Raw genomic sequence first — 13,761 nt, 5'->3', positions numbered from 1 at the left:
GCTGTTCCGGAACCTGAAAGTACACCGCTAAGATGAGACCCCGGGTCCTCGCTCAGCGGTTATTGGACTTGTGTACACGCTGGATACAAACCGAGGAGCGCACTAAGGAGGCAATTCTTGAGCAAGTGGTGTTGGAACAATTCCTACAGATAATAACCCCTTCCGCACGCTCATGTGTAAAACGCCATGCTGCTGAAACCCTAGCTTTGGCGGTCCGACTCGCTGAGAACTTCCTTGGGGCCGAGGATCAGGCGAATGCCCTGGACCCGATGGATCCAACTTCACCAGCACTTGCGGAGACCCAAAGAGGGAGATTGGAACAACGGGGAAACTACAGCCCCTCCATGCCCAACCGCCAAGTCCCACGAAAGGAGCAGTCCTTCCAACAAGGAAGAAGTCAAAACGCCGGGCACCGCCGAGACCCTCATCCCCTTCCTGATGTCGGCTTGACGCCAAATGAGAGGAACTTCTGAGGACGTCGTCCACAGGACCCACCAGATGCCTGGTCTCCAGTATCCGGTCCAGCGGAGCGCTATCCACGGCCCTTTCCTGCGAGGGAACCCTCTCCATGTTCCGCCTGCGGAGAACAAGGCCACCGGCATGTGGACTGTCCACAGATGGATTGTTCATTCAGCAGGACCGTCGCCTCGGCCTTCACTGGAGAAAATTACAAGCCTTGGCTACTTCCAGCGCAGGTTGGGGGAAAAACTGTCCAGGCTCTTGTAGATTCGGGCTCTGGGAACTGTTACCGCCTAACGTGTGTTCTGTTGACTCTCCATGGAGTATAGAATGTATACACGGCGATGTAAAACGGTATCCGACGGCCAAAATCCGGCTACAGGTAAAAGGTCAGGAGGCCTACCTCGAAGTAGGTGTCACTCCTTGGCTCCCTGCCCCTGTTGTGCTCGGCCGGGACTGGCCTTTCTTTTCGGACCTGATGGCTCCAGTCTCTCACGTGGAGCCTTATTCTATGGCTCAGGAGAACCCTGGCAATCTGTTCCCCTTCTCGCCAGAGGCAGAGGGAAGACCCAATCCTTGCTAGACAGTATGATAAGGTGGTAAAAATTGATGAGCAGATATTGAATGCACAGGGGGTGATAGTATTCCCCCATTTTGAATTATCAAATGATATCCTGTATAGGGTGAATAGGCAGGCAAACAGGGGAGGTCACCAGACAGATATTGGTTCCCAAGGCGTTTGTTAAATCTGTGTTCACTCTAGCCCATACTGTCCCTTGGGGTGGTCACCTTGGCAGGGATAAAACATTGGACCGTATTTCGTCCCAATTCTATTGGCCAGGGATGCATTGTGATATTGCCAAGTTATGTGCGGCGTGTCCGGAGTGCCAGCTAACTAGTCCGAAGGGACAAAAAACAGCCCCTTTGGTTCCTCTACCCTTGGTGTCAGTTCCCTTTGAAAGGATTGGGGTAGACTTGGTAGGACCTCTAGAACCTTCTGCGAAAGGATACAGGTTTATTCTTGTAATAAGATATCCTGAGGCGTTCCCCCTGAGAACAGCAACGGCGAAGCAAGTAGCCAACAAATTGTTGGAGCTGTTCTCACGGATTGGACTTCCTCAGGTTAGTTGACAGACCAAGGTACAAATTTTATGGCTAAACTGATGCAGGATGTCTTAAAATTACTAGAGGTCAAGTTTGTTCGGACATTGGTCTACCACCCACAGACTGACGGATTGGTGGAAAGATTTAACCGAACTCTAAAGGGGATGCTGAGGAAATTTGTAGATTCAGAGAAGAGAGCCTGGGATGACCTTCTCCCCTTTCTGCTGTTTGCAGTGCGGGAAGTTCCCCAGGCCTCCACGGGATTCTCTCCATTAGAACTGCTGTATGGCCGCCAACCCCGGGGTATCCTAGATCTCCTAAAGGAGTCCTGGGAGGAACTGCGGTCTCCTTCTAAGAGTACCCTGCAATATGTATTGGACCTTAGGAAGCGCCTAGGTGTGGTCGGGCATTTTGCTAGGGAGAATCTTAGATCAGCCTAGGACAGTCGGGAGAGACATTACAATCAAAATGCTCGTATGAGAGTGTTTCACCCAGGAGATCAGGTGATGTTGTTGTTACCCAGTTGTGAGAGCAAACTCCTAGCCAAATGGTAGGGCCCATTCGATGTACTCCGCCGCACGGGTGATGTGGATTACGAGATCGCTCAACCAGGCTCCAGGAAGGGTAAACAAATTTACCATGTGAACTTTCTGAAACCCTGGAAGATGCAGCGGTCTCTATTCATCCACCTGGTGGAGGAGGAAACAGACTTGGGTCCTCAGCCCCCACGGGAGTACATCGTGGGTGACAATAAAATCCCAATGGATAGACAGTTGTCCTCTGAACAAAAAGGGGACTTGTTCGAAATAATTACACAATTCTATAATGTTTTTTCTGATTTGCCATGGCAAACTAATTTAATTTCACATGTGATCGAGACAGCACCTGGGTAAAAGTACGTTCCCGTCTTTATAGGTTGCCTGAAAGCCGTAGGGCCCTGGTAGAGGAGGCACAAGAAATGTTACACTTAGGAGTGATTGAGGAATCATGCAGTGAGTGGTGTAGTCCACTAGTTATGGTCCCTAAACCCGATGGGAAGGTAAGATTTTGTGTGGACCTCCGAAAGGTCAATGCGGTATCCAAGTTTGACGCATATCCGATGCCAAGGGTGGACGAGTTAATTGACGCCCTTGGTAACGCGGTATATCCACGCTGGACTTAAAAGGATACTGGCAAATACCTTTTGGTGGAAAAGTCTAAGTGCAAAACAGCCTTTGCCACTCCCATGGGTTTATACCAGTTTGTGACAATGCCATTTGGACTGCATGGAGCCCCAGCCACATTTCAGAGACTCATGGATTAAGTGCTGAGACCCCATAGGGCTTATGCCGCAGCCTACCTAGATGACATTGTCATTTATAGTAAACACTGGCAGGCCCATCTAAATAGGCTGAAAGCGGTCCTCAAATCTCTAATAGTCTGGACTCACAACCAACCCTAAGAAATTTGCCTTAGGTAAGGCGGAAACCAAATACTTAGGGTATGCAGTGGGAGGTGGAAAAGTAAGGCCACTAGCTGACAAGGTAGCTGCCCTGAAAGAAGTTTCGACCCCCCCAAACAAAAACGCAGGTACGCGCTCTGCTGGGTTTAGCAGGGTACTATCGGCAGTTCATCCCCCAACTACTCGAAAGTTGCAGCCCCATTAACGGACCTCACAAAAAAGTGTGCCCCTACACAAGTGGTATGGTCAAGGGAGTGTCAGAGAGCCTTTGAGGACATAAAAAGGTGTCTATCAGATGGTCCCGTCCTTAGAAGCCCAGACTTCAACAGGCCTTTTGTAGTGCAAACTGATGCATCAGACATAGGGCTAGGGGCAGTGTTGTCACAACAGTTTGAGGGAGTGTATCATCCGATCCTTTTTCTGAGTAGGAAATTGTTCCAGAGGGAAAAAAACTACTCTGATTGAGGAGTGCCTCGCAGTAAAGTGGGCAATCAGGGCTTTGAGGCATTACCTGGCAGGAGTCCATTTTACTCTGGTGACCGACCATGCTCCATTGAAGTGGTTAAATAGTATGAAGGACTCCAATGCTAGATTGACCAGGTGGTATATGGTCCTCCAACCCTTCTCATTTGAGATTCAGCACAGGCTTGGAAAAGAAAATGCAAATGCTTACTTCTTTTCTAGAGAAGCGGTGGATGGTCGGGCTTCAGCCGTGTGTGGCCCCAGCCATACACTAACAGGGGAGGAATGTGACAGGGTGAATGAACGTCACCAGCCATAGACCTGGCAAACCTATGTTTAGGCTTGCAGTGCAGCAGTTACGAGGTTAAGTTTCAGTTGAGAAGGGCTGCTTAATTAGTCTGACCCCAGCTGCATAATCAAGGTGTTTTAAAACCCCCAGGCTGTACACACACACATGCAAGCTGGTCAGGAGACAGGACTGAAATACTGAAGAGATTACTGCTATAAGGTCTGTTTTTAAAAGTACATGTGTGATGAACTGTCTGTGTCCTTCATGCTGAAGAGAACCTGCCTTGTTTTCTATGCTGGAGAGAAGCTATTTTGTTTTTGTGTGCTCTATATTTTTAAGGCTCAATAAAGAAGCCTTATCAAGAGAACCCGCGTGTGTGGTTGCATGTACCCTGCATCACATCCCTTGGTCACATTATCTGCATTGAATCATATATACCACATTCCTGGATGTGCAGCAGTATGATCCTTTAACATTTAATGTTCAATGTTTGTGACTGGCTGTGGTTCTTGGCATATTTTATAGCGTTTTGCAGCGTATTGTGCCATTCTGGCGTCCTTGAGCTCGTTATGAAGATTTCTGCTGACTAACTTCTGTCTGAGGTTTGGTGGTTGCTGGAATGTAAGGATGAGAGGTTTGTGAAAAATGTATTATGTTTCATCCTCTGTCACCATAGGTTGCAAACATTTTGGTTATTTTTCGCATTTAGGGCAGGGTTGTATGTGGCTACAAGTGGTGTGTCTGTGAGTATTCACTGTGTTTAACAGTTACACAGCTGCGAAATAGGGGATGCTATTGCAACCCCCCCCCCCCCCTGCATTACTGCCTTAAAATTCTTACTTCCAAAAATGAATTCCTAAGTGTTTTTTTTTTTAATTATTATTATTTATTTATTTTAAATATTTTTGTACACCTCTGGACTAAGTGTAAATTTCCAAAGCTTCTAACGACCGCTACTGATCAAAACCAGCTCTAACTCTAATCTTACCTCCGTTACTAACAAATATTTGTGTCTGTGACTTGACTCCATCTAACATTTGCTTTGCATATTGACAAACTGACTCCCAAACTCAGTGTACTTTATAGCAATAAATCCAGCCTAAACCTATTGGTCAGAAAGCGCGTTGTACCACAGATGCTAATGCCATTTATTGGTTATGTGGGAGGATAATGTGTGGTACAGCACCCCAAATTCACCTCGGCTAACTTGACATTCTTTACCACTCTATGCCGCTTTGTCTTACTATATACAGCTGAACCCCGTTATAACGCGGTCCTCGGGGGCCACCCGATCCGACCGCGTTATAACCGGGGTCGTGTTAATTTTTAAAAAATGGCCGCTGCGCACCCGATCGGAGGCAGGAGTGAGGCGCCGGCAGCACCAAAAATGTTTTTTTTATTAAATATTCGGGTCCACGCTCACACCGCGTTATAACTGATCGCGCTATAACGGTGTTGAGCTGTAACTCGGTAACACCCACCATTGTGATATATTAACTGAACTAGGTCAGCTATCCCTGGAGTCCAGACGCAATGTACATCTTTCCTGTTTTACCTTCGAATAATTTGTGGACAAGTTACCTCATCTGAGCAGGCTTCTCACCCTTTCTGTACACAGCACTTATCTCCTTACATCCGCCTCCAGAGCCCTGCTTCTAGTACCAAACTCAATAAAGAATCTGGTCGCTTTTCCTTCTATTACCGATCAGCCCACTGCTGGGACAGGAGGCGGATTTCAGCGGTCTTAAGGACATCAGCCATTTTCCTACTTTAAACATGTTTGCAACTGTAACTTGTAATATTGTGAACATTTATTTTGTGCCCAGGATATATTTTAAAATGAAAGGCGACTCCATGTTTTTATTACTGGTAAAATAAGTTATAAATATAACAAGAATATTTAATCGGGAGACCTTTCAGGCCCTGACCCAGAAGAATAAAATTCAGTGCTAGGTGCACATGACCACTGACCAGTCCCTTTTCTGTCCTGAGTCCTTGTGTAGCAAATATTAGATTTGTCAGCTTTTCAGGGCAGACATCCTTGGAGATTATAAAGTACTGAAGGTAGCTGGGCACACTCGCTTTGTTGCACAGTTGATGCCATGTGACATGGACATCTTGTGCTTAGGATACTCCAGACACACTGCTCGCTGGAGGGTTATGATGGCACAGACTCTCCAGGATCCTGATGACTCATTGCATGTTTTTTGTCCCTCCTTAGTGTGTCCCCCTCCCCCAGAGCCGGAGAATGGGGGTTTCCTGTGTCACCCGCCACACTGTGAGCAGCCCCTCACCTCGGACAGTGTCATAGAGTATTTCTGTGCAGAAGGATACATGCTAAAGGGTGATTACAAGTACCTGACGTGCAAGAACGGGGCGTGGAACCCACCCATGGGTGTCAGCTGCAGACTAAGCCAAGGTCAGCACAGCCTCACCTGGTACTGTGACCCCCCCCCCCCCTCCCAATCCAGGGAAAGTATGTAATGTGCCCTACCCATACACCCTGCCCCCCCATAATAAGCACATTTAAAGTATGCGTTGCTGTCTTTACGTTTCCCCCCTCCCCGCCCCCCTTCTCCACTACAAGAAATGTTGTGTTGTCCCCCCTCCACTGCAGGGACAGTATCTGTCGTTTGTCACCTTCTCCCCTCTACTGCAGGGAAAACATTTGCAGCTCTAACACCCTTCTTCTTTTCCTGCAGACAGAGACACCCACGCCAGCCTCGGGGTCCCCACACTGTCCATCGTTGCCTCCACTGCCAGCTCCGTGGCTCTGATACTTCTCCTAATTGTGCTCTTTGTGCTGCTGCAGCCCAAGCTCAAGTCTTTCCACCACAGCAGGTGAGCAAGGAGCGGCCTTCCCAAGGGTTACACACTGCTAGTGTTCCCCGGTCCCCCACTGCTAGTGTTCCCCGGTCCCCCACTGCTAGTGTTCCCCGGTCCCCCACTGCTAGTGTTCCCCGGTCCCCCACTGCTAGTGTTCCCCGGTCCCCCACTGCTAGTGTTCCCCGGTCCCCCACTGCTAGTGTTCCCCGGTCCCCCACTGCTAGTGTTCCCCGGTCCCCCACTGCTAGTGTTCCCCGGTCCCCCACTGCTAGTGTTCCCCGGTCCCCCACTGCTAGTGTTCCCCGGTCCCCCACTGCTAGTGTTCCCCGGTCCCCCACGGACGCACAGGCATGTCCCCCAGGGACGCGCATGCATGTCCCCCAGGGACGCACAGGCACCGTAACATCAATTCTACCCCCTTCATATTAATTCTGGCCAGCGGGGTAATGCTGTTTTAGGATTTCACTGGGACATCATCATATTTGGCAGATACGGCACCTTCAGGGTGGCACCCACACCGGGTTTTAGGGACAGTTTGTGAATATACAAACTTGATTATCAGCCGTTATCCCACAACCCCCATGTGCTTGGAGTCTGGGGAAGGTGTTAATGACATTTCACGCTTGAAACTACCATAAAGACGTGAGTGTGTTTTTGAGATTTTAGCCCGTGTATCTATGGGATCAGTTCCTTGTGTGCATGCAGTCTTGCTTCTGAAATTAGTGAGAGAGCTTGGCACAGCCATCTTGACTGATACATTGTGTCTCCTGCAGGCGTGAGGCGTGTGCGCCAGGGGAACAGGTGTCCATCATGGTGGACGGTGTGCAGGTGGCATTGCCATCCTATGAGGAGGCCGTGTACGGTAGTGCAGGTAACTGCATCCCAGCTGCAAGCTCCCGTGTGCAGATCGTGCTGTCAGAGGAGCCGAGCAGAGAACAAGACATGCAACAGGAGGCGTGCGGCCCTGACCTTGCAGACCAGGTTTTGAGACACTCTGTGCAGACCGCTGCCGGCAGCTCTCAGCAGGCAGAGATTGTGCTGATCCATCAAGCTGCTGCCTCCTGGGTATCGGAACCAGAGAGCCGGACACTGGGCAGGGAGGGAACAGACTTGGATAACAGCGATGTGCAGAGCCTGCTGTCCCTCTCCTCTTCTGAGGAATATACGGACGGTGAGTCTCCTGTATACGAACCTGGACGCAGCGCCTCTCATATCCAGCATGTCCGTGTAATCCTCTGCCCGTGTAACACCTTCACAGTGCAGAGTATGTCCTTTCGTGTGTGTGTGTGTGTGTGTGTCTTTATTTATTTAGCACCATTAAAGTGCATGGCGCTTCACAGCAGGAATACACGTGACAATCGTATAAATAACAAATAACACATAAAGGGGAGAAGTGCTTCAGACATAAAAGTAACATTTACGAAAAGGAGTCCCTGCCCCAAGGAGCTTACAATCTAATTGGTAAGTAGGAAAAACGTACAGAGACGGTAGGAAGGTGTGCTGGTAAGTGCAACAAAAGAATGTCCAAGAGCAACAAATGTGCAAATGTGAGATTAGTAAAAATGTGGGCTAATGGTAAAAAAAAAACCTAAAAAGTGAATGGTATGATATAAATATACAGTGACCAGAGTGACTTTATAGTCACAAGTAAACAGTGCAAAAGAATAAAATAAAGCTGTTGAGGGGATATACAGCATATAAATCACCACTAACCATGTTAACAACTTCCCTTTGAGAAGGAGGGTCTGCTGCTATGCCGGTTATGGAGATGCCAGGACATCACCAACTGAATAGATAAAGAGAGAGTGCAAGACCCTCATAGTGTAGTACATAAAAATGAATTGAATGTATAAAAAGGTGAGATATGCACGTACAAGATATATAGAACAAATGGGCATTTGGGTATAGTAACCAGTATCAGAGAGGCTGTCCCACGTCTGCTGCACAGGATCCACGGATTTCAGCGAACACTGCCAGTGGCACCAATCCTTCTTCCGGGGTGACTCTGACAATTGGCTCTGTTTCCAACTAAAACTGCCGCGCAGGGCGTAGCGCGCACACGCAGTATAGAACAGCCCTAAGACCCACTCAGGAACAAAGGGAGCGAATGACCATAACATGTTAAATAGAAGTGACCAGCAGATAAGGTGACAGAGCACACAGTGACAGACCGCATCAGCACGGCTTCCTGTTTCCCTGCAGTGCTCCCTGTGCCTCGCTCTTTGGGTACTATGACTCCTGTACCTCTTTCTGTCTCCCTGATGTTCTCTTATTCTCTTCCTCACCAGATATCCCTCTGCTGAAAGAAGCCTGAGCCCTACTGACCCCTTCACTCCACCGTCCAGGAACTTCTACGTCTTCCTGCTCAGCACTTCCCTCCGTTCATATGCACCCAGGAGCTAATAATCTGTGCCTCCCTCTGCCCCCGTCCCTTCTGGAGCTGACACCCTTGGAGGGGCCCCTGTAGGTTTCATTTCCTCCGCCTCCCTGACAGCAGACTGTGCAAGCACCCTGACTGCAGAGCACGGTGGAGCGGCCTGTGCGCGCCCTGCCTGCAGAGCACAGTGGAGCGGCCTGTGCACATCCTGCCTGCAGAGCACAGTGGAGCGGCCTGTGCACATCCTGCCTGCAGAGCACGTTGGAGCGGCCTGTGCACATCCTGCCTGCAGAGCACGTTGGAGCGGCCTGTGCACATCCTGCCTGCAGAGCACAGTGGAGCGGCCTGTGCACATCCTGCCTGCAGAGCACAGTGGAGCGGCCTGTGCACATCCTGCCTGCAGAGCACAGTGGAGAGGCCTGTGCGCGCCCTGCCTGCAGAGCACAGTGGAGCGGCCTGTGCGCGCCCTGCCTGCAGAGCACGGTGGAGCGGCCTGTGCGCGCCCTGCCTGCAGAGCACGGTGGAGCGGCCTGTGCGCGCCCTGCCTGCAGAGCACAGTGGAGAGGCCTGTGCGCGCCCTGCCTGCAGAGCACGGTGGAGCGGCCTGTGCGTATGCTGCCTGCACAGCACGGTGGAGCGGCCTGTGCACGCCCTGACTGCAGAGCACAGTGGAGAGGCCTGTGCGCGCCCTGCCTGCAGAGCACGGTGGAGCGGCCTGTGCACGCCCTGACTGCAGAGCACGGTGGAGCGGCCTGTGCGCGCCCTGCCTGCAGAGCACGGTGGAGCGGCCTGTGCGCGCCCTGCCTGCAGAGCACGGTGGAGCGGCCTGTGCGCGCCCTGACTGCAGAGCACGGTGGAGCGGCCTGTGCGCACCCTGCCTGCAGAGCACGGTGGAGCGGCCTGTGCGCGCCCTGCCTGCAGAGCACGGTGGAGCGGCCTGTGCGTATGCTGCCTGCAGAGCACGGTGGAGCGGCCTGTGCGTATGCTGCCTGCAGAGCACGGTGGAGCGGCCTGTGCACGCCCTGCCTGCAGAGCACGGTGGAGCGGCCTGTGCGCACCCTGCCTGCAGAGCACGGTGGAGAGGCCTGTGCGCGCCCTGCCTGCAGAGCACGGTGGAGAGGCCTGTGCGTATGCTGCCTGCAGAGCACGGTGGAGCGGCCTGTGCGTATGCTGCCTGCAGAGCACGGTGGAGCGGCCTGTGCGTATGCTGCCTGCAGAGCACGGTGGAGCGGCCTGTGCGTATGCTGCCTGCAGAGCACGGTGGAGCGGCCTGTGCGTATGCTGCCTGCAGAGCACGGTGGAGCGGCCTGTGCGTATGCTGCCTGCAGAGCACGGTGGAGCGGCCTGTGCGTATGCTGCCTGCAGAGCACGGTGGAGCAGCCTGTGCGTATGCTGCCTGCAGAGCACGGTGGAGCGGCCTGTGCGTATGCTGCCTGCAGAGCACGGTGGAGCGGCCTGTGCGTATGCTGCCTGCAGAGCACGGTGGAGCGGCCTGTGCGTATGCTGCCTGCAGAGCACGGTGGAGCGGCCTGTGCGTATGCTGCCTGCAGAGCACGGTGGAGCGGCCTGTGCGCGCCCTGCCTGCAGAGCACGGTGGAGCGGCCTGTGCGTATGCTGCCTGCAGAGCACGGTGGAGCAGCCTGTGCGTATGCGTGTGTTACACGCAGACAGTGAGAGGAGAAACCTGGCTCTGTGTAGTGTTGGGTATTACATACTTAATAAGAGTATATTGTTGCCTCTGGCTGGCACGGTGCAGGAGTTAGGAATATTTCGCACTTTCTTTGTGAGATGTGCACATCACTCTCTGCTTCCTCAAGTCAGTGGGGCCTCGTATAACTTGTCCAACCAGGACTAGTTCTGGAATGATGGGAGTTTTTGGCAAAGTGACATATTTTGAGTCTGTGTATGGGCCTTTGCTCTGGTTTAACCCTGCGTGGTCTGAGGAGATGGAGCAGTTAGGAAAATGTTTGTATACCTACTAAAGACTGGTACATTTTTAGTGACCGTAGTTGGCTCAATACAGACCAGACCCTGTGGGGTTAACCAAAGAATCTAACTTTTACCATCTATCACCACATGGTGTCTGATTGACGAGTGAGAGGAGGTGAGGGTGCTCGGGGCACAAAGGGGCAGCGCTGGCACAAGAAGGAAGGGCCTGATTTTTAAAACGTAGGAATGAGGTGGTAGGATGGAGACTGGAATGTCCCAGCACCTCCCACGTGTGTGTACGAAACACAAAAAAACAATGTCCGCTCTGTGTTAACTATATAATAAGATGCCTTAAAAGCCAATAAATAAGCTACAAAGTATCGCGCTAGTGACACTGCTCTGGGGTAAAAAATATGTGCCCAAATACGAGAAAAATACCCCAAGGTAAGCACTCCGACATACCAAAATAATTCCAATTTATACCCAATAAGACATGGTTATAAAGATTTTTAAAAGACACGCAGTCCATAATTTGGCAGTCACATAAATTAGCAACACGGACTATCTAAACGTAGTACACTCATGAGGGATAAAGTGCAAAGTCTCCAATATGAAAACCATGAGCTGGTACAAAAAAGGTTACATATCATGACCGGCCAGTCAGAAACAATATATGAAGGAGACGTGCTGGATATACAGCCAATATAAGCCTGAGTAAGTAAACCGGATATGACGCACCTAAGTGAGGGATAGCACAATAAACATGTATATCCCATCAAGCTAAATAAGCGTGCATAATGGAACAAAACACAGAAGGCAATATAGAGATAAAAGTCCAGCAAAATCAAAATGAACCTGCATGGGATAACCGCATGAATGTCAGTCCCATGATCCGAAGTTCCTTATCTGGTCAAATTTAACGATTCCGCAGCAAGGTTCCTGTTCCCATCAGGGTAGGTGAGTGGTCAACATGTCACATGTTGAGCGGAGGAGAAAAGGAGGAAGCCAGGAGGCCTCTTCTGAGGGTGTGTGTGTGTGTGTGTTACATTTTTGTGTGTGTGTGGCCTCGCCCCTTATGTTTTTGTTGTCATAAATTTATATTTCAGGCTTAAATGTGAAAGTGAAACATTGCTAAAGCTGCTTTTGTGGGTTTCAAAGCTCTCCTTGGCCACACTGGGTTTTAGGGATCACCAATGCCTCAGCGCACATGTGAATCGGCCTCATTTGCATGTTAATGTTGGGTGGTTGCCTCAGGAACTTGGCTCCGAGGATGGGCTTGGCAGTTAGGTGCTCAGAGACCGTGCAGCAGGAATCCTGTCTAGTTGTCTAATGTAAAAAAAGGAAGTGTATGACAGAAAGTGTTTGTAGTTTGACATGATGCACTTGGGTAACTTGTCATTTTGTTGCCAGCTTCACTTCCTTTGGCGCCATATATTAAGCCTTCCATGTCCCACAATCTGACGTGCAATATTTTCATGAGAATTACATCTGTGGGGCTGGATATCTCTAATATGGGACAAGTGACGTTCAGGACAGTGTGGCAGAATTGCCATTTGCTTTCACTTGACTGGGAAGGTCAGCTGCAGCCGCAGAAAACATGGGAGACCAGCAGATATTTTGGTGTGTGTGTGTGAGTGTGTGTGTGACGCAGCTTTGAGGAGCCTGTTGGAAGCGTGTCTGTCTGGTGTGACGTCGACCCTAAAGAGGGAACCTGAGCACCGCATCTGTAACTGCTGCTTCCAATTACCAAAGCTGCACAGCCACCCACACCCATGTAAACACCTTTCTGTAGTCTAACTGGGCTTTTATCCACTTTAACTAAGGCTTTGCTTTATTTGATGTATTTTCCATTTGTTGGGTTCATACACTCTGCCCACCTCACTCTTTTTTTTTTTTTTCATGGGATGTCTATCCGTAGAGCTCGGAGCGTTTATACATGGAGGGGAGGGGGGGGAGGAAGGGGTCGGTGTGCCCAATCTGCCTAGCACAAGATGTGCTGCTTGGGATATTCCAGGCTGTTCCGTGACCTGGTGGTAACCTAACCTCTGTGATGCCTCCATGGCTGCAACATGGAGCATTGCTTTCAGCACTGAGCTGTACAGCATCCTATGTGCACATATACAAACCTGTGTCCAGCCTGTTAACTTCTGCAGTGCTAGAGTGCAGAGCAATGCACTACTGCATCTGTGCAGAACGTGGCTCTGTCCCCCAAGCAAATCACAGCTTTATTTCCACTGGTTTCACTTTTACCCTGTACGTTGCTGTGGGACTTAAGATAGGATTTTAATATTTGTACAAAGTAATTTAATTTCAATTGTTCTATGTATATAACTGCATTTCTAAATAATTAAAAAAAAAGTTTCTCTTGATTAAAAGGAAATTGTGTGAGTCTTTCATTACATGTTAAGTAGAAATGATTTGTCCTCTTAGACTTTCATAGGATCGCACTCTGACAAATTTATTATAAGTTCATTGGTAGTAAACAAGTACCTGTGGATTGTCTTTTCTGGGTGGGGGTCTTTGGATCCCCTATGTGAGCCCCCCAGTTACTACTAGCTCTGAGGAACCTTCTGTTCAGGTAGAATAAAAAATATCCCCCCACCCCCCAAAAAAACCTTAGAGCAGTAGCACGCTGATGGTGTGAAAAGTGGGCTGCTGATTCTGCAAAAAACTTAACAACCTGCTGCTTTTAAATAGTGGGATGTACAGTGGTTTGAAAAATAAAGTACACCCTCTTTGAATTCTATGGCTTTACATATCAGGACATAACAATCTGTTCCTTAGCAGGTCTACAAATTAGGTAAATGCAACCTCAGCTGAACATGACATATTACACCATGTCATGATTTATTTAACAAAAATAAAGCCAAAATA

The 13,761-nt window shown here is 49.8% G+C and overlaps 1 protein-coding gene across 1 annotated transcript in view; it reads left to right on the top strand.

Moving 5' to 3' along the window:
* Positions 1-13,243, top strand: part of SUSD6 (sushi domain containing 6) — a 30,649-nt gene extending 17,406 nt beyond the window's left edge. The window contains exons 3-6 of the mRNA XM_075613274.1: positions 5,977-6,174; positions 6,458-6,596; positions 7,355-7,752; positions 8,870-13,243. Of these exons, the coding sequence (XP_075469389.1) occupies positions 5,977-6,174; positions 6,458-6,596; positions 7,355-7,752; positions 8,870-8,895 (761 nt within the window). The 3' untranslated portion in view covers positions 8,896-13,243. The remainder of the gene's footprint in view (positions 1-5,976; positions 6,175-6,457; positions 6,597-7,354; positions 7,753-8,869) is intronic.
* Positions 13,244-13,761: the final 518 nt, after the last annotated feature.

This window comes from Ascaphus truei, chromosome 9 (assembly GCF_040206685.1).
Source record: "Ascaphus truei isolate aAscTru1 chromosome 9, aAscTru1.hap1, whole genome shotgun sequence".
NCBI lineage: Eukaryota > Metazoa > Chordata > Amphibia > Anura > Ascaphidae > Ascaphus > Ascaphus truei.
This window is presented reverse-complemented; position numbering and strand designations above follow the sequence as displayed.